The sequence below is a fragment of the Rhinatrema bivittatum genome, chromosome 3 (assembly GCF_901001135.1).
Source record: "Rhinatrema bivittatum chromosome 3, aRhiBiv1.1, whole genome shotgun sequence".
Taxonomy (NCBI): Eukaryota; Metazoa; Chordata; class Amphibia; order Gymnophiona; family Rhinatrematidae; genus Rhinatrema; species Rhinatrema bivittatum.
Window position 1 is genome coordinate 418,152,548 of NC_042617.1, and position 20,973 is coordinate 418,173,520.

General features: G+C 42.8%; 1 protein-coding gene across 12 annotated transcripts in view; it reads right to left on the minus strand.

The window, feature by feature from the left end:
- Positions 1 to 20,589, minus strand: part of MCPH1 (microcephalin 1) — a 714,835-nt gene extending 694,246 nt beyond the window's left edge. For 6 of the 12 annotated variants that reach the window (XR_003855670.1, XR_003855672.1, XR_003855671.1 and 3 more), the window contains exons 1-2: positions 20,309 to 20,412; positions 8,057 to 8,148 (exon numbers count right to left, since the gene is read on the minus strand). Coding sequence is in view for 9 of the 12 variants with exons in the window: in XM_029595746.1 (XP_029451606.1) it covers positions 8,057 to 8,148; positions 20,309 to 20,390 (174 nt within the window). In the remaining 3 variants the exon portion in view is untranslated. Of the gene's footprint in view, positions 1 to 8,056; positions 8,149 to 20,308 lie in introns of all 12 variants that reach the window. The other 6 variants (XM_029595745.1, XM_029595744.1, XM_029595742.1 and 3 more) reach the window with 5 other exon arrangements.
- Between the last annotated feature and the right edge of the window lie 384 nt (positions 20,590 to 20,973).

Genomic DNA, 20,973 nt, shown 5'->3' on the forward strand with positions numbered 1-20,973 from the left:
GTAAAACATTGATAAGACAGGCGAAGAGAGAATTTGAAATGAAGTTGGCCATAGAGGCAAAAACTCATAATAAAAACTTTTTTAAATATATCCGAAGCAAGAAACCTGTGAGGGAGTCAGTTGGACCATTAGATGACCGAGGGGGTTAAAGGGGCTCTTAGGAAAGATAAGGCCATTGCAGAAAGACTAAATTAATTCTTTGCTTCCGTGTTTACTAATGAGGATGTTGGGGAGATACCAGTTCCGGAGATGATCTTTGGAGTGATGATTCAGACGAACTGAACAAAATCACTGTGAACCTGGAAGATGTAGTTGGCCAGATTGACAAACTAAAGAGTAACAAATCACCTGGACCGGATAGTATGCATCCTAATGTACTGAAGGAACTCAAAAATGAAATTTCTGATCTATTAGTTAAAATTTGTAACCTATCTTTAAAATCATCCATTGTACCTGAAGACTGGAGGGTGGCCAATGTAACCCCAATATTTAAAAAGGGCTCCATGGGTGATCCAAGTAACTATAGACCGGTGAGCCTGACTTCAGTGCCGGGAAAAATAGCGCGGCTGAAGAGAACATAAGAACATGCCATACTGGGTCAGACCAAGGGTCCATCAAGCCCAGCATCCTGTTTCCAACAGTGGCCAATCCAGGCCATAAGAACCTGGCAAATACCCAAAAACTAAGTCTATTCCATATTGCTAATAGCAGTGGCTATTCTCTAAGTGAACTTAATAGCAGGTAATGGACTTCTCCTCCAAGAACTTATCCAATCCTTTTTTAAACACAGCTATACTAACTGCACTAACCACATCCTCTGGCAACAAATTCCAGAGTTTAATTGTGCGTTGAGTAAAAAAGAATTCTCCAATTAGTCTTAAATGTGCTACTTGCTAACTTCATGGAATGCCCTCTGGTTCTTCTATTATCCGAAAGTGTAAATAACAGATTCACATCTACTCATTCAAGACCTCTCATGATCTTAAAGACCTCTATCATATCCCCCCTCAGCCATCTCTTCTCCAAACTGAACAGCCCTAACCTCTTCAGCCTTTCCTCATAGGGGACCTGTTCCATTCCCTTTATCATTTTGGTTGGCCTTCTCTGTATCTTCTCCATCGCAACTATATCTTTTTTGAGATGTGGTTTGTGCAAGCAGTGTATTCACCATAATTTCTGTCTTTGAGAATCACCCAGCAGGTAAACATTAATTGAAATCATATCTTTCCATAATTTAACCATCTGCATATATATTCATGCAATTCAATTAAGTAAAGTTCAAAGGGGGTTAATATTGGTTATATCTTCGGCTTACTTGCTGAATTTGGTCCTTTAAGATTCTAGAATTAAATATATAAACTTCAAACCTCAAGAGCATAGATGCCAACACCATTTGCTTCTAACAAAAAAAAAAAAAAAAAAAAGGCCACCTAGTATAAGGCTACCTAGAAAGCAATGCATTCACTAGCTTGAAGCTCACACTGCAGTTTCTGTTTTGATGGGCAATGTGCTGGTTCTGCAATGTCTGTCCAAGATCCTCCTACCTGCTCTACACCTTACACTTCCTTCCATGTGGTTTCTGATGTTCTTAAAAGTCTTCAAGTGACAATAGTACATCACTTGAAAGAATACCATACCATCAAAGAGAATGCCAAATGTCAGTGCTACATATAATATAGCACACCATACTTACCAGTATCTGAATTAGCCTTACCTATAGCATCACAACAGTAGTGGAAACTATATGAATTGATAAAGATATGCACGGGACTCTACACAACATTCCTGTGAAACAATTACAAAGTATCCTTTTCTTGTGGTCTGTGGTTCAACTGTATCCCCTTTTTAAAAAAGGTGTCTTTCGTGTGACTTATTTGCAATTCACGAAGTATCTTCTTGAAGTTCAACTTTAATGAAAGGGTTTTATTGTTTCATTAAAAGCACTCTGTATTAGAGATGTGAATCGTGTGATCGATTGTCTTAACGATCGATTTTGGCTGGGAGGAAGGGAATCTGATCGTCGCGGGTTTTGTTTTTTTTTTTTTAATAGTTTAAATCGTAAATCGGGGGAGGGCGGGAAAACCGGCACACTAAAACAACCCTAAAACCCACCCCGACCCTTTAAAATAAATCCCCCACCCTCCCGAACCCCCCCCAAAATGTTTTAAATTACCTGGGGTCCAGTGGGGGGGTCCCGTGGGGGGGTCCCGGTGTGATCTTCCACTCTCAGGCCACGGCTGCGTTTTGGTTCCTGTCCCCCGACATCACGAGCGCAGGAGATCTCTCCTGGACCCCCGCTGGACCCCCAGGGACTTTTGGCCAGCTTGGGGGGACCTCCTGATCCCCACAAGACTTGCCAAAAGTCCAGCGGGGGTCCGGGAGCGACCTCTTGCACTCGTTGCCGTATTGCAAAATGGCGCCGGCCATATGTTTTAAATTACCTGGGGTCCAGTGGGGGGGTCCCGGTGTGATCTTCCACTCTCGGCGCCATTTTGCAATACGGCAATACGGCCATACAGCCGGCGCCATTTTGCAATACGGCAACGAGTGCAAGCGGTCGCTCCCGGACCCCCGCTGGACTTTTGGCAAGTCTTGTGGGGGTCAGGAGGCCCCCCCAAGCTGGCCAAAAGTCCCTGGGGGTCCAGCGGGGGTCCAGGAGCGATCTCCTGCGCTCGTGACGTCGGGGGACAGGAACCAAAATGGCGCCGGCGCCATTTCTATTAACGCAGCCGTGGCCCGAGAGTGGAAGATCACACCGGGACCCCCCCATTGGACCCCAGGTAATTTAAAATATTTTGGGGGGGTTCGGGAGGGTGGGGGATTTATTTTAAAGGGTCGGGGTGGGTTTTAGGGTTGTTTTAGTGTGCTGGTTTTCCCGCCCTCCCCCGATTTAAACTATTAAAAAAAAAAAAACCCGCGACGATCAGATTCCCTTCCTCCCAGCCAAAATCGATCGTTAAGACAATCGATCACACGATTCACATCCCTACTCTGTATATATTTTGGCAATGTTTCATATTAAAGTTTATACATGTTATAAATGCATGACTCTAAAGAGTTTAGAAGTGGTGTGAATGAGGAATGATTGACTAGGACAACTGTTTAATGTGTGTGTGTTTTTGAATAGTTTTGATATTCTTTGTCACTTGCAATATTAAGCATCTGAAATCATTTAAAACATTAGTGTTACTTGCCCTATTTTAGGGTTCTCTGACCGATATACTATTTTAGGTACCCACATATTTTCATTTAAAGCCTAGATCAATGAGTATGTAATATCTTAACCCTCAATTTGGATTCCATATTAGGTGCTACAACCCAAGAAAGAGATCTAGGCGTCATAGTGGATAACACATTGAAATAGTCGGTTCAGTGGGCTGCGGCAGTCAAAAAAGCAAACAGAATGTTGGGAATTATTAGAAAGGGAATGGTGAACAAAACAGAAAATGTCATAATGCCTCTGTATCGCTCCATGGCGAGACCGCAACTTGAATACTGTGTACAATTCTGGTCGCCGCATCTCAAAAAAGATATACTTGCGATGGAGAAGGTACAGAGAAGGGCTACCAAAATGATAAGGGGAATGGAACAGCTCCCCTATGAGGAAAGACTAAAGAGGTTAGGACTTTTCAGCTTGGAGAAGAGACGGCTGAGGGGGGACATGATAGAGGTGTTTAAAATCATGAGAGGTCTAGAATGGGTAGATGTGAATCGCTTATTTACTCTTTCGGATAGTAGAAAGACTAGGGGGCACTCCATGAAGTTAAGCATGTGGCACATTTAAAACTAATCTGAGAAAGTTCTTTTTTACTCAACGCACAATTAAGCTCTGGAATTTGTTGCCAGAGGATGTGGTTAGTGCAGTTAGTATAGCTGTGTTTAAAAAAGGATTGGATAAGTTCTTGGAGGAGAAGTCCATTACCTGCTGTTAAGTTCACCTAGAGAATAGCCACTGCCATTAGCAATGGTAACATGGAATAGACTTAGTTTTGGGGCACTTGCCAGGTTCTTATGGCCTAGATTGACCACTGTTGGAAAAAGGATGCTGGGCTTGATGGACCCTTGGTCTGACCCAGTATGGCATATTCTTATGTTCTTAATTTCAAATTATAGAAAACTATATCAAACAACATGCTCCGTTTATGAGATAAAACATGACTCTACCTGGTGGGCAATTATCTTCTGGCAAGTCTTGGTTTAGTCACTTTCTAACTAATTCTTGCAAGATCGTTACTGAGAAGTTACTCTCCTGATAATTTCCTTTTCTCTAATGAAGACAGGTTAACACAGCCACTCAGGAGGACAACAGAACCACAAACTGGCAGCCAATGGCAGGAAGGTGGATTAACCTGTCTTCATTAGAGAAAATGAAATTATCAGGTAAGCAGCAATTTCTCATTTCACAGCATTCAGACAGGTTAATTCACAATCAGTGGAATGCACCCAAGCTACTCCCAAAAAGGTCGGGAGGCTGCCCACAGTCCGACCAAACTACATGCACAAAGGCTGTGTCCTCTCAGGCCTGCACATTCAGATGTAATACCTGGAAAAAGTGTGAAAGGAGGACTACGTCGCTGCTCAGTAAAATTTTATGGGAGACAACTATCAAAGCTCCGCCCATGACACTGCCTGAGTCCTAGTGCAATGAGCCCTAACCCGCTTAGGTAATGGCTGCGCAGCATCCATGTAGGCAGCCGTGCTAACTTCTTTAATCCAGCGAGCTATTGTAGTCCTTGACGCTGGCTCATCCATTTAGTCCCACCATGGAGCAAAAACAGACTCATTCTTCCTAAGAGAACTAGAAACCTTCAAATACCTCAAGAGATGTCGCTTGACATTCAAGGTCTGCAACAGATGATATTCTTCCATATCTTTTTCCTTAGCCAGCACTGGCAGGGAAATTGACTGATTCAAGTGAAAATCCAAAACCACTTTTGTTAAAAAAAATATATGGAATAGTTCACAACTGGACCACCCCCAGAGTTACTTGCAGGAATGGTTCCCAGCAAGAAAGAGCCTGCAGTTCAGAAACTCTATGCACAGAAAAATTGCTACCAGAAAAGCCTTCTTCAAGCTAAGTAGCATCAAAGAAAGGGTATGCAGTGGCTGAAAGGAGGGAACTGCAAGAAAATCTAGAACCAGATTAAGGCTCCACAAGGGCACTGGCAACCGCAAAAGAGGATGAAAATGCTTCACCCCCTTCAAGAACTGCACCACATCGAGATGGGCAGACAACGATCCACCATTCACCTAGCCCCCAGTATCAGGCAATAAACCTTAATCAACTCATCCTGCAAAAAGTCCAAAATGAGTGAGAACTTAATCGAATGAGGATGAACCTTCATTCCTCACACCAAGCCTCAAACACTTGCCAAACCCAAACATAGGCTAAGGAGGTTGAGAACTACCAAGCTCAAAGCAAGGTGCAAATCACAGCAGTGGAATATCCCTGCTTCAGCAACTGAGCCCTTTCAAGGGCCATACTGTAAGACAAAATAAGTTGGATCCTCATGAAGAATAGGCCCTTCTCACAACAGATCTCTTTGGAGCAGAAACTGGAGAGGAGCGCCGGACAAGAGTCTCAGCAGATCTGCATACCACAGCTTTCTGGGCCAATTGAGCACCACCAGAAACCATCTCCGTGTGCCTCTCGATCCTCTGAACCAATCTGCCCAACAAGGGCCATGGGAGGAAGGCATACAGAAGCTTGCCCTTTGACCAATTCTGCACTGGAGCAACGATGCCCAGAGACTTTGGATCTTACCTGCGACTGAAAAAACGAGGAACCTTTGCATTGCATGATGTCGCTAGCAAGTCTAGATATGGTAGGCTTCAATGGCCCACTATGAGCTGGAAGGTTTCATCCGACAATTCCCATTCTCCTAGATCCAGATTTTTTGCTGAGAAAAATCAGCTCTCACATTGTCTTTTCCCGCAATGTGGGAGGAAGAGATCTCCTGGAGATGTACCTCTGCCCATACCATGAACTGCTCTATTTCCTGCGACACTTGTTGATTCTTAGAGCCTCCCTGGTGACTGATGTAAGCCACTGTCATTGCTTGTCCGACATCATTCGGACTGTTTGACCCTGCAAGCAGTCACGAACTGCAAGCATGCCAACCGAACAGCATGCGCTTCCAAACGATTGATGCTCCAGAGAGACTCATTTGCACTCCAGGGACCCTGTGCCATCATCAACTACTGACAGTGAGCTCCCCAACCCTGGAGGCTTGTATCTGTCATGAGCACCAGATAGTCCAGAGCTTGCACAGAAACTCTCTTCCTTAGATGGTCCACCTGCAACCACCATCTCAATTGAATGCTGATCTCCACTGGTAACTGAAGCCGTATCGAGTAGTCCTGAGACTGTGGACTCCACCAGGCAAACAGCGTGCGCTGAATAGAACACATATGCGCCCTTGCCCACAGTACCACCTCTAGGGTGGCCGCCAAACAGAGCACCTGCAGGTAAGACTATACCATTGGGCCAACTGCTTCTATCAATAGCCGCACCTGAGCCAACAGTTTCTGAATGCGGATCTCCTGCAGAAAACCCCTGCTTTGCTTCATGTCAAAACGAACAGAGATACTCCAGTGTCTGGGACGGCTGTAAATTTTTCTTGACCAAGTTCACCACCCAACCTAACTCCTGCAGCAAGGAGGCCACCTTGAGTGAAGCTTGAAGATTCTCTTCCAAGCTTCTCTCCTGAATTAGCCAGTCATCTAGGCACGGGTGGACAACAATGCCAGCTTCTCTCAGCGTTACGCGAACCACCACCACTTTGGAGAAGGTTCTGGGTGCAGTGGCCAAACCGAAGGGGGGCATTTGAAACTGATGTCACCCCAAAACCGCAGAAACCATTGAGGCTCCAGACTAATGAAAATATGTAGATACGCCTCTGGAAAATCCAGAGACGTAAGAAACTCCCCAGACTATAATGCCAGTATCAACTAGCGTAAGGTTTCCATGTGGAAACGAGTCACTTGCAAATGACGACTGAAGTCCAGGATGGGCTGAAAAGAACACTCCTTCTTGGGCACAAAAATAAAATATATACACCCCATTGAAAGCCTGTATAACGCACCCAAAACTTAGACATCTAAAAACGCAGTCCAGACGAACACACAGGCGCGAATCGATGTCAGGCACTGCTTTCGCAGCCAACTTGTGTAGAAAAAGCATGCGAACACCATTGCAGCCTGCCACACATCCCAGAGAAACTTGAGTGGGGCCTAGCACAAAGGGCCACTCAACTTGCCAAAATTGCCATAATTCTCCAAGTCCCCCATGGAGTCAAGAACGCATGTCACATTGGCACACTGAGGCTCGGAGACCAATCCCTAAATCTCTTACTTTTTTTTTTTTTTTAAACTTTACCTGAGCTCAGCCCATCCTGGCCAAGTACAGAGAGTCTTCTGCAAGCAGCGGGGGGAGAGGGCTAATGCCTTCACCCCTGTGCTCAGCTTCCTGCATCCACTAGTCTCTCAGCTGATTCTCTCCTGGCAGCTAAGTCCACACAGGAACTGGCTACCAGACCAAGGCACTCGACTGAGGGAGGGATCATAAGGTATCGCCTCAGGAGAACACAACTGAGGGAGGGACCATAAGATATCACCTCAGGAGAATCGGTGCATGATTTGTCTCTCTTTAAAAAAAAAACAAAACCACAAGCAATCCCCAGTAGGGAGATGCACATCCTCCACTTGCTGGAGATGAAGAATACTAGTGGGCTGTCAGAGTAGGGGTGTATATATACGTGACGTCAGCTTTGCTCTCTCTCCTAGTAGAGGCGCACAACCCACCGACTGTGGATTAACCTATCTGAACGCTGAGAAACATATGCTTTGAGGACCCACAGAATAGATCTTTTACACCAAAAATATGTTTAGCAGCTCAGATATTGATATTTTAAGATTCTAAAAAGGAGATAGTTTGAAAGTGACCACTTAATAGTCAGCTTGCTGTCAATATGATTCAGAGATTAAAATTTGAAAACCAAATTATTTAGTACAGCTAAAACATATCTTGCATTTCAAAGCCAACTCTATTTCTTACTTTTGCTCCCAAATCGGAAAGTTGACGCGCAAAGGCTTGTGAATAATTTTCAGTTTTGTTGGATGACCAGACTTCCACATATGCTACAACATCTGGAAAAAAAATCATTACAATTAAAGTCTTATATTAATATTATTCAGAGATTTGCACATGAAGACCAAGACATTCTGGATATCTAAATTTATGCGTAAGCAGCTTTAATGATTGATAATGTAATCAATACAGGAGGTCATCACCACACTTTAAAAAAAAAAAAAAAAAAACCCCCAACCTGAAAGCAACATATTTGAGTTACCCCATTCACCATCTATAAAAAATTTTGTTTCATAATTTCAAGTGTGGCAAATATGGTGCTAGAGAAAAAGGAAGGCCCAATATCTACAAATCATAGAAAAAAAAAATGAAGATTTAGGATTAATGCTCTGGACACAATGACGTTATAGGCCTGATTCACAGGCTTCTCTCACAGGGGCAGTGTCTCCAAATAGGTTTATTTTGTGCATACTTTAACAGGAATGAACCACATCATTAGTCACGGTATACTAGTAGTGATCTCAATCTCTCATATGCTAATGCCCTTTTTAATACTTCATTGTGCAGTGCCTCCATCTGGAGTTCACAGAGCGTAATCTGTATAGGCAACATACCAAGATGTGCTAGGAAATTTTTCTTAATCAGGCCAGTGGCAACCGATATAATTGGGGCTATTTCTATATCTTTCTGTTACATTTTCATGGTCTCAGATTATTTTCCATGTTAGAAATTTGAGTGAGAACATCTCCAATGGTTCAAAGGGCAGCTTCATCAGTTATATCAGGAAGACATTTAGATCCGCAACAGGTTTTACAACTGGTGGTTTAGAATGCCTCCAGCCTTTCATGAATTTGGAGACTAATGAATAAAAGGAGACAGAGATTACCTTTCCGCATGGACACAATTTAAAACTGGAAGGTTTCTTCAACACTGTTTGTCAAAAAACACGAAAAAAAGAGAGGAGAATCAAGCTCCACATGTGCTCCCGTGCGCAGAAAAACCAGACTGAGAAGAATCTGTTACTTTCCTGCGCGGGAACACACGCGCAGCCACAGAGACTGAAAACTCTAGACTCTGCTTGGTAAAGCTCCACCTCCCGGTTCCTGATTGACAGTTCCCATGACAGCATGGCTAATTCAGCCCTCCTATCAACGGTAAAAATAAAGCACTGGAAACCAAAGGCCTCTAGAACACACTGCAAAAAGGACCAGGAGACCTTGTCAAAGGCCTTCTCCACATCAAAAACTATCAACGGGTTCTGAATGTTACTAAACATACTTTTTCATAGCCAAAAGTAGTCTCCTAATGTTAGCATAGGACTGCCGTCCAGCCACAAAACCAGACTGCTCCAATGATATCAAGGAAGGTAAAACGTATTTGGGTCTGTTGGCCAGAAGCTTAGCGTATATCTTTATGTCCAAATTAAGCAATGAGATCGGCCAATATGAGGATGGGCACTCTGGATCCTTCCCTGGCTTGGGCAAAACAATTACCACAGCTGCCCGAGAGGACTCTGGCATTCTCCCTGCACGAAATGTATCATTGAATATATCAGTAAGGAGCACTCATACTTTGTTCCAAAGTGAGTATGTAGGCTATCTGGCCCTGGGGACTTAAAAGACTTAAGCTCTCCAATGACTATAGGTACCTCCCCTTCAGTAAGTGGCAGATTTAATTTCTGAAAACTCACTTTCCACATGAAGTCTTCCCTCAACACTACATCCTCCGGCTCCGCAGAATATAGCCCACAGTAAAAAAATATCTGAAAAACATTCCCTATCCCCTTATTATCAGAGTACCACCCTCCCATTTCACTTCTTATACCTTTAAACATGCACCGAACCCCTCTGCATCCAGACCAAATTTGCAAGTAACTTGCCTGATTTATTGCCATATTTATACAGTTTATGCTTCAACAGAAATAACGAGTTTATGGCCCATTGATGGAGAATCATTGAGCAATTTCTGAGCAGAAAAAATTCAACATTTTTCTTGTCCTGTGTCATTAAAGCGGTGTTGACATGATTCAGCTGTTTAGTAAGAGCTAACACAGAACGATTTAGGGCTTTCTGCTCGGATGCAATATAACTAATCATTTCCCCTCGCATAACAACTTTTGCCATTTCCCAATAGAGCACAGGAGTCTCACGATGCTGTGCATTTATCTCATACTCCCACTATTTGGTCTCTAAAAAAGTTCAAAATGCAACATCATTAGTTAACCACATAAGCATGCACAGAATAGGGCATTAGTACCCTGGATCGTCAGAACTGGAGTACATTGCACTAGGCAATGATCTGATATGACCAAAGAACCAATCGTAGCTTTTGGTATTTGATGAAAAAGACTCTCACTAACCAAAACAATCTATGCAAGATTTAGTGGAATGGGCCCTCGCAAAATGTGAAAGATCTTTCTCCCCTGGGTGGTGGGTTTGCCAAATATCCAAAAGATTCAGAGTAGCACAAAGCACAATGACTCTTTTGCTCATATGAGCCGGCAAAATTTTACACTTGGGCTCCGATCTATATCTGGATCCACTACAAAGTTAAAATCCCCACCCATAATAACAAGAGCTGGGCCCAAGTCTTGTAAGCTAGAAATTAGACCCGTGAAAAAATCATGCTGATATACATTAGGAACATAAATGGAAGCTGATTAAACAGTTTGCCCCTCACCAACACATACCTACCCTATGGATCCACTTTCACTTGATCCATTTGAAAAGATATACTTTTATGGATCAAAATGACCACTCCACATTGTTTAGTAGAACCCTGTGCAGAGAATACCTGTGATATCCAGCAACAAAGCAGCTTATTTATTTATTTATTTAAGGATTTATATACCGGAGGTTCCTGTATAATATACATATCACCCCGGTTTACAATGAACAGTAACTATCGCTTCAAGTTAGCGGTTTACAATGAACATAGTTAATCCAAGAAACAGAAAAAAATATATATATAACAATGCTAACAATTAATAAATAACAATTAATAAATGAAAATAAATGCAATAACAATTAATAAATAATTAATAAACAACAATAAATATCAATGAAAAATGGCAATAAAAATGACAATAAATAACATACAGTAGCAGTTAGTAAAATAACATGAGGGTTAATGAGAAAATAACATGGTTAAATAACAAGGTTATGTGAAATATGCTGGGGTAATCGGAAAATATGTGACTGACTTTCTTCCTGCTCTTAGTTCTACGGGAATGCTTGTTTGAATAACCAAGTCTTAAGTTTCTTTTTTAATGTAGCGTGGCATGGTTCAAGGCGAAGGTCTGGAGGAAGCGAGTTCCAGAGTGAAGGGCCCGCTGTGGATAGAGCGCGTTTCCTCAGCGAGGATTTAGCCGGTTGGGTGATTAGTCTGTTTTGATAAGCGCTTCTGGTCGGTTTCATAGATGTGTGTAGTTGAATTTGGAATGTTAACTTGAGCGGTGCGATGTTGTGCAAAGCTTTATGTATCATCATTAAGGATTTGAATTGGATCCTGAATTTAATCGGGAGCCAGTGGAGATGAAGAAGGATTGGGGTAATATGATCTCTTTTTTTGGCATTTGAGAGGATTCTTGCTGAGGCATTAAGGACCATCTGAAGTGGTTTTGTGGTGCATGCTGGTAGGCCTAGAAGGAGGGAGTTGCAGTAGTCCAGTTTTGGGAGTATGATGGCCTGTAGTACCATGCGGAAGTCTCTGTATAGGAGGAGTGGTTTTAGTTTCTTTAAGGTTTGTAGTTTAAAGAAACATTCTTTTGTAGTGTTATTAACGAATTTGTTGAGGCTGAATCCACTGTCTAGGATGACTCCCAGGTCTTTTATTTGTTGCGAAAAGGTATCTTGGCTTTGGCTAGCATTAAGAGGTGTGGGTGGGACATAGTTTTCCGGTGCTATAATGAGAATTTCAGTTTTGTTTGTGTTTAGGACTAGGTTGAGGCTGGTGAGAAGATTGTTGATAGTTGACAGACAATTATTCCAGTGTGACATAGCTTTGTGTAGTGAGTCTTCTATAGGGATGAGGATTTGTATGTCATCCGCATATAGAAAGTGAGTTAGCTTGAGGTTGGTGAGTAATTGACAGAGCGGGAGAAGATATATATTGAAGAGAGTCGGGGAGAGGGATGATCCTTGCGGTACTCCCCTTTTGGATTCGATGGCGTGAGACTCTTTGTTATTTATCTTGACCTTGTATGATCTGTTTTCCAAAAATGATTTGAACCAGTTGAATGCTGTTCCTGTAATGCCTATGTCCGTTAGTCGTTGCAGGAGGCACTGGTGGTTTACTGTGTCAAACGCTGATGAGAGATCGAGGAGAGCGAGGAGGCAAGGTTGGCCTTTTTCTAGATTAAAGATAATAGTGTCTGATAGGGTGGCTAATAACGATTCGGTATTCCTAGTCTTACGAAAACCAAATTGGTTTGGGGTGAGGATGTTGTTTTCTTCAAGAAATTCTGTGAGTTGTTTGTTCACAACTTTCTCCATAGTTTTGGCTATCATAGGGAGGTTTGCTATGGGTCTGAAGTTAGCTGGGTCTGAGGTGGGAAGGTTGGGTTTTTTAAGGAGCGGTTTGAGCATGGCTAACTTGAGTTGGTTAGGTAAATGGCCTTGGGTGAGAGAGCAGTTGATGATGTCTGTGACCGGTTTGGCTATGGTGTTGGTGATCAGACTCAGGGTGTTTGATGGAATATGGTCTGATGGGTGAGAGGATGGTTTTATCTTCTTGAGGATATTCTCTATTTCAAGTGTGGAAGTGGGCTCGAACTTGTCGAGCACTGTTGGGGTTGTGTTGGGTTGTAAAGTGGTTGAGTGCGATGGTTGTTGCGTGTGTGATGGTGAAGATTGCTGGACGATAGAATGATAGGTTTGTTGATTTGTTGCGTGCAATGATTGTTGAACGGTTGAGTGTGATGATTGTTGCTTGTGGTTTGGAAGTGTAGCTGTTCCCTTGAGGGGGGCTAGGAGTGCTGTGATTTTGTTGTTGAAGAAGTCGGCTAGTTCATTTGCTTTGTTGAGAGCTTGATCATCTGGAATGGAGGGCGCAGGGGGTTTAGTGAGAGTTGAAACATATGAGAAAAGTGCCCTTGAGTCAAAGACGAGGTGGTGGATTTTTTTGGAGTAGAATTCTCTTTTGGCTTTGTTGATGTCGTTTGTGTATGAGTTGAGGCACGCTTTGTAGATGAGGAGGGTGGTTGAAGATGGGTTTTTTCTCCAATTTTGTTCCTTGCATCTAAGTTCTTGTTTACGTTTTTTCAGCTCCTGGGTGAACCAGGGTTTCCTGTTGTCTTTGTTAGGGTTGATATATTTAGACGTCATGGGGCACATTTGGTCTGCAACCTTTTTGGTGATGTTGGTCCATGATGAAGTTGCAGAGTTGGCGTCTGAGAGGTCCAGGTGCACTAGTTCCTTGGCCAGGTGTTCGCTTAGTTGGTCGCCAGAGCACTGTTTCCTGACGGATATAGTTATTGATTGTGTGGATTTCGGAGGGAGCTCTTTTATTTCTAATACCGAAGATATGATACAATGGTCTGTCCACGGTACCGGAAGGCAAGTTGGGATGGTGTGTGTTGCGATTCCCTCGTTTATGAAGACGAGGTCCAACGTATGACCTGCTTTATGGGTTGGTTCTGTCACAATCTGTCTGAAGCCCATGTTGCTGAGAGAGGCGAGAAGAGTTTTACAGTTGGTGGAGTGAGGTTGTACATCTACGTGCAAGTTAAAATCTCCCAGGAGGATGGCGGGTTTTTCGGAGTTTAGGTGTTTTGCTGTGAGTTCTATTATTGATGAAGGGTCTGTTTCCAGTGCTCCAGGCGGGGCATAAATTAGACCGATTGTCAGGTGTTTCGAGTTGAAGAGCGCAAATTCAATATTTGATATGATATTAGAAGTCTGCAATGTCAGACCTAGTGTTTTTTTTTTTTAGCTGCGAGGAGTCGTCCACCTCCTCTTTTTTTGCTTATCTAGCTTATCTAGTCCACCTCCTCTTTTTATGCTTATCTAGCATAGCCGTTTCTTGTAAGAATATAATGTACCCCTTGAGTCTTTTTAATTGCGTTAACACTTTCTCTCTTTTGACTGGGGCCCCCAACCCTGCCACATTCTAAGTGATGCATTCAATGAGGGTCCCCATCCCAAATTTCATTTTGACAATATATTAGCAGTGCCCAAAGCACTACAAGGAAGTCAGGTTGTTCCAGATCGAGCCCTGTTCTCCTTCCATTAAACAAATAGTAAGTGCTCCAAGTTCGGTTAACACCAGAAAGATTAAATTCTTGAGGTCTATACATTAAAACCACCTACCCCTAATAATAACTGCACATCTAAAGATAGTACCCTTCCCTCCCTCCACTTCCTAGATTTACTCCCAAATACAAGACAAATGGAAATGAAAATAAGAACCCCCCCCCCCCCCCCAAGTAGAACACCCTCAAAGAAGAGAAGGCCAAGGTCAAAAAGAATTGCGATCGGGTGCTGCCCCAGCATACATATTAAAATCTGATGGGTAAACAACATAAACCAAAAACAGTAGGCATTACCCCTTATCGGCCCCACTATATTTTCATACACTATAACACTTCCAGATGCATTCGTTAAAGCACATAGAACCAAATAACCAATTCAACTGGACAAAAATTAGGAAATGAAGATGAGTATAGCTTCGTATCCACTTAATGTCTACTGCTTCCAATGTCTGCTAGCGTACTTGCGGAAACCATGGTATCATACATCAAGAAAATCTCAGGAATATAGCTAAATACTATCTCCTTAGTCAGGAATCAGAGGCACCTCCAAACAGAACTGTGCCGTTATGTAATTGCAGCTCATACTTCATGGTTGCTATAGTCAGTTCTTCATTCCCCTAATGGAAGTAAAGAGTTCATGAAGACTTTCGCATCTGTCACCGCATTGAAGCTATGAGTCTTGTTCTGGTACCAGATATGCATTCGAGCTGGATATAGCAACGCAAACCAGATTTGCCTGCATTTAATGCCGCACATATGGCTACAAATTCCTTTCTTCGAGCAGAAACCATCAGAGTAGTCTTTAAACAATAAAAGCCACTGATCGCCGATTTATAGCTCCTTATTTTTATGATATTGTTGCAGTATCTCTACTTTTTGAGCAAAGTTGAGCAATTTAAAATATGATCACTCGCGGCCTGACTCTGCTTGCCACCACTGGCCATTGGTAACCCTAGGCCCGCAGCTACACCCATCTCCAAAAATGATTTTAATTTCCACTCCTCTATCAATTCTGGAATTCCCACCGCCCGCAAATTGTTGCGGCAGGAGCGATTTTCTAAATAGTCTATTTTTGCAGATGGCTCCGCAAGAAGTTTTTCAAGCAATTGAATTTATCGCTATGAAAGTGGAGTCATCCTCCACCACGCCAACTCTCCCCTCCAGTGTGTCCAAATGCAATCCAAAATCAGCAATCATATTTTGCACTCCTGAAATCTGAGTGGAAATCACATCAAACCAGCTACTCAATGCTTATAGACCACTTCAGTCAAGGATGCCATTTTAGTTTCAGACAGTCATGTTTTTCCTTTTCCCGTTTCGCGAACCTGGTGGTCATTACCTTCCAGGTTCTTGTTATGAATTTGTCCACAAAATATTCCCCCACCAGTTGCAAACTCAGGAGCGTGAAAAAAGTGGAATTTGCTCATTTTTTGCAGCTAATAATGCCAGGGAAGCACCCAAGCAGCCATCCAGGTTCACAGCATCATGTGGCCTCCAGTTTTCTTCTTTAAAATGACTCAAACTAAACTCACTCTGTTGCAAATCTTAATGTTATCTGTACAAAGGTACTGTAAACTTTTCCTTCTGTTCCTCAATATTGCTCAAAAAGATATCAAGCAGAACTAGCTCCAGCACAGATCCTAAAGGCACTCCACTAATTACCTTTCGTTTCTCAAACTGAAGTCCATTTACCACCACCCTCCACCATCTATCTCTCAACCAGTTTCTAATCCAGTACACCACCTTTGGCCCCAACCCCAAACCACTCAGATTAATCACAAGTCTCCTGTATGGGATGGTATCAAAGGCTTCGCTGAAATCCAAGTACACCATATCAGCACAAGTCCCTGATCTAATGCTCTGTTCACCCAATCAAAAAAATTGATCAGATTTGTTTAACATGACCTCCCTTTGGTTAAAAAGTATGCTGCCTTGGATCCTGAATCCCACTGAATTCAAGAAACTTCATTATCCTTTCTTCTGTATAGTTTCCATCAAAGGAAAGAAGAAATGGTGAAGAGAAGTTATAACAGAAAAAAAAAACCAAGGAGATACAGTCGTGTTTTGTATTTTATGTTGTTTTCAAAAATATTGTTAGCTGAGTCATATTAAGAAAAGCAGGTTACAAATTCAAATTGCAATTGAACAACACTCATTTATAGACATAATCAACATACACTGTGACATGAGAAAACAAGTTTTATGTAAAATTTAAACCCAAACAGATACAGTGTGGTACAGTTGCTAATCCAAAAAAGTCTCACTTAAATTTAAATACAGTGAAACAAAAATAGATTGGAGATGAGTATGAGAAGAGTAGTTTGGGTCTATCACAACAGAAATGCAGATTTCTAATGCTATACAGCACAGAAGAATCCCAACTACTAAAATCCATAATGGTGGTATGGGCTAACAAACTTTCTTCCAAATTGTCATATTTGTTTTCTTCTCACAAAGATGATCCATGCAAAAGGAGCTGACTTGAGCCCTTCATCTTGCCTGTTTTACAGCTGTTGAAGGACTCAAATTAAATTTACCAACCAAAATAAAGTAAAGTCTCCATCGAGATTTCCCTTTTCTTTTAAAGGGAAAGGAAGCACATTTATGAGGTGGAATGGGCGCCTAGTGGATAAAGCAGTGGGCTAAGAACCAGAGTTCAAATCTCACTGCTGCTCCTTGTGACCTTGGGCGAGTCACTTTTCCCTCCACTGCCTCAGATATAAAAACTTAGATCCTCTGAGGATAGAGAAATACCTACAGTATCTGAACATAATCTGCTTTGAAGAGCCGAAAAGTAGAATATAAATAAAGGTTAAATATATGCAGGGACCCCTGGTCACCATTAGATGGCCCTAGATCCCTGCTCATGCAGAGGAGATACCATCCTGTCAGCACCTCCTCCTGAGAATAACTGAGATGGTTGTACCCCTACCTTGAAGTGGGGGCTAGGAGCAAGTTAGGTGTGTTTTTTTGAGTTAGCTCTTGAAAACTAAGGAGCTCTGATAGTTTCCATTTCTACATGAGACCTATCCCCTTCACTTAGTGAAGTTTTAGGGTAAAGGAAATCCCTGCAAGGCACTGCCTGTCAGTGTGGGGCTGCCCTGAATTAAAAGAGCAACTTTGTTATGAATTGCATCTATTTTAAAGTTTGACTGGAGGTGATAACCTGGAGTCCATGATTGCAGACATCCCCTGGATTCAGAGGCCCAGGCACTGAAGATCTATGAGCATACTTTTAAGGGAAAAGGGCCTGCAAGAACAGTACTTACTCCACAGGAAAAAGACTGGTGGTCAGTTGTTTTTTGTTTTTTTTTAACCACCCCTCCTCAAGTGGGGCTGGACTGTAATAGCTTGCTCCTGAATTTCGTAACATCAGACCTTTCCTTGTGAGAGGTCACAGACATCAGGAAGGAGAAGAAAGATACTGGAGACCCTCTACAGGATCTTCATCCTAAGGGACTGGATACAAGCTGGGTACGAGACTGAAAAGTGAGACTCAGGATTTTTCTGTGTCTAAGGGGAACCCTGCCCAGAGTAGGACTTATCCCCTAGTAGCTGGGATTCTTATGCACCCAGTACAAGAGTGGTAAAATAAATCCCAGGGAACCTAAGCACAACACCACCTACACAGAAGTAGACCCACTAACAGCTGTAAATCATTTAATTTTAGATTAATTGGATACGGAGTTACATTTTTTAAAGAATTAGTAAAGTTTTTATTTTAACACCAGGTAATGCCCTGTTTCTCCCCAGCATCATTACTCAAAGATACCAACAGGAAATATACACACACCTAAGGGAAAAGCATACTACTGCTTGGGCCACAAAGGTATACCTTCACCCCCACAGAAAGGACCCACTCCTTGGATACTGAAGGAAGGGGAGGAGACAGTGAAGGCATCCCCAGATATAAAAATTCTTTTGTGCGCCTTTTAGGATAAATAAAATTCTTGTGTGTGCCCTTTCGAAAACAGTATTTTCTACCTCTCTCTTTCCCTCTTGCTTGCTCACCACTAGATATTCTCTGTGCTTATCCTGTGCTTTCTTGAATTCCCTTACTGCCTAGTGGGAGACTGCAATACAGAGGATATCTAGTGGCAAACAAGCAAGAGAGAAAGATCAACTCAGGTCTATTGCACTGTCTGCAGCAGGCAATAAATTAGGCAGACTACTGGTTCTACAGTCTTTCAGGCAATGCAACAACATGTACACATGGCTCAAGACATGACTGGATGCACATCCATAACCCCTGATGCAAAATAGGAGATTAGCACATCCAATCGTGAGTGTAGCTATTAGTGCTCAACACATATAAATTCATGTTGATGAGGCTATTAGCTATTCCCTCCCCATGCAAAAAAAAAAAAAAGTGCCCGATACCCACATTTTTACTCTCCAAAATTAACACCTGACCCAGAGCATGCATTAATTTTTGAGGAGCCCAAAAAGTGTAGTCAGAGGACCTAAAAAATAAGAACTGACCCAAAAAAAAAAAAAAGTGGGCCAGCAGTCAGGTTAGAAGAAGGGACGCTCAACTAACAAGCTTCCATTTTCCTAACTTGTGGCTGTGCACAGGTTAGGAAAAGGTACTCACATAAAATTGAGCATCCCTTTTCCTAACCCACCGACTGCCACCTCCCCTGGCACACAATTTCCCCAAGCACATCCTTTTGACCATGGCAGCCCATTTGCATACTGATTCAGGCATTACAGAGAGATCGATCAGTCAGGCCGATACAGAAAGAAACGCGGGAGAGCGGGCAAGCGCCCGCTCTCCTGGCACGTGCACAGGCCAGTGTCCTGTGCGCGCGATATAGTAAATAAAATTATGCTAATTAGGGCCCACAGTAAAAGGAGGCACTAGGGACACTAGCATGTCCCTAGCGCCTCCTTTTTGACAGGAACGGCAGCTGTCAGCAGGTTTGACAGCCGACGCTCAATTTTGCCGGCCTCTGTTCTCGGACCCGCTGACAGCCACGGGTTCGGAAACCGGGCGCCAGCAAAATTGAGCGCACAGTTTTCAACCCGTGAGCTGCGGGCTGATTTTAAATTTTTGTATTTTTTATTATTTTTTACTTTTGGGACCTCCGACTTAATATCGCCATGATATTAAGTCAGAGGGTGTACAGAAAAGCAGTTTTTACTGCATACTTTCCTGGTGCCGAGAGACATTAACACCTACCTTTGGGTATGCACTAATTTCTGAAAGTAAAATGTGCAGCTTGGCTGCACATTTTACTTTCTGAATCGCACGGGAATAACTAATAGGGCCAGCAACATGCATTTGCATGTTGCGGGCACTATTAGTTTCGGGGGTGGGGGGGAAGGTTTAGACACACATTTGAGGCGCTATTACCCTTTACTGAATAAGGGGTAAAGCTAGCGTGTCGAAAATGCGCGTCCAGCCGCAGGTTCACAGTGCACTCCACTGGAGCGCACTGTACTGTATCGGCCTGAGTGTGCGTTAGGAGAGCGGGCCCTCAATCATGAGCATCCATTTTTCATATGCCAATATTGCATCAACCTAAATGTTACTATATTCACCACGTCTATGAAAAGAATAGGGAAGGGCAACCCAGAGTACAGGAAGTCAGCAGAACCACCCCGGGTTGACAGAAGCAGAGAAAGCCTTTCCCATTATTATTTCGCCATTACATCTTGTAGAGATCGCAAAGGGGCGAAGTGGGCAAAAAGAAGGAAGTTGCACCACAAAATCATCACGGTGCCATTACAATGAATAAGGGCCTCGGAAGTGCTGTCACACTTTAGGAAGGGCAGATATTGGCTTAAGAAACTCTCTGAACATTCCTCCTCCAAACCTCACAAAGATGAAGTTAACTGAATGTAGACAAATAAATCGGAATAAGGGTTATTTGATTTCAAGTGTAAAGGGCCTGGACTGCGTATGAGAGGCAAGGGCTAGCAGCCTCTCCTTCGTCAAACACCAGAGAGATACCTATCCAGCTCACCTAAGAGCAGGATATCGTCTCCGCCTTCTTCTACCGCCTTACCTTTCAGTATAGGCTGCTTGCTATCTATGCCGACGGCCATGCTATCAATGGTAACGGTCACCCCTTACAGCCCGCGCCTCCATTCAAACACACGTAATACGCACCGCGTCCTACCAGCCCCGTAACGTCACGCGCAGCGTCCAGCGCGCAGAAGGCCGAAGCGACGCCGTTCATTGGTTAGGGGTGTAGTGCTGATTGGTTGCGCTCAGGGAACCTGCGGCGTTACGTTGTTGAGGGTGTGAGTGGTAACGACCAGATGCGTGCCTTACCTGCAGCGTTTCTTATTTATCTATAGGGTTTGGGAAGCAATATGTTCATTAAAAAAACGATATGGATGTTTTTTCCTGTGTCTTGCACAAGCGTTCGTTTGTGGTCATGATCTTTTCTTTCTAACCACTGCGAAAAAAAATATTTAATTCAAGAACTTCCTTCTATTTGATATTATTATTATTTATTAATAAACATTATTTGGTATTGACTTATCTAGAAACTGGTTGAATGATAAGACATTCAACCAGGTTAGCGGTAAAACTTTTTTTTAAATTTATAATCCACCTTTCAAAGCAGATTAGCTTCAGCTACTGTAGGCATTTCCCTGTCCCCAGGTGGCTAAATATACTTAA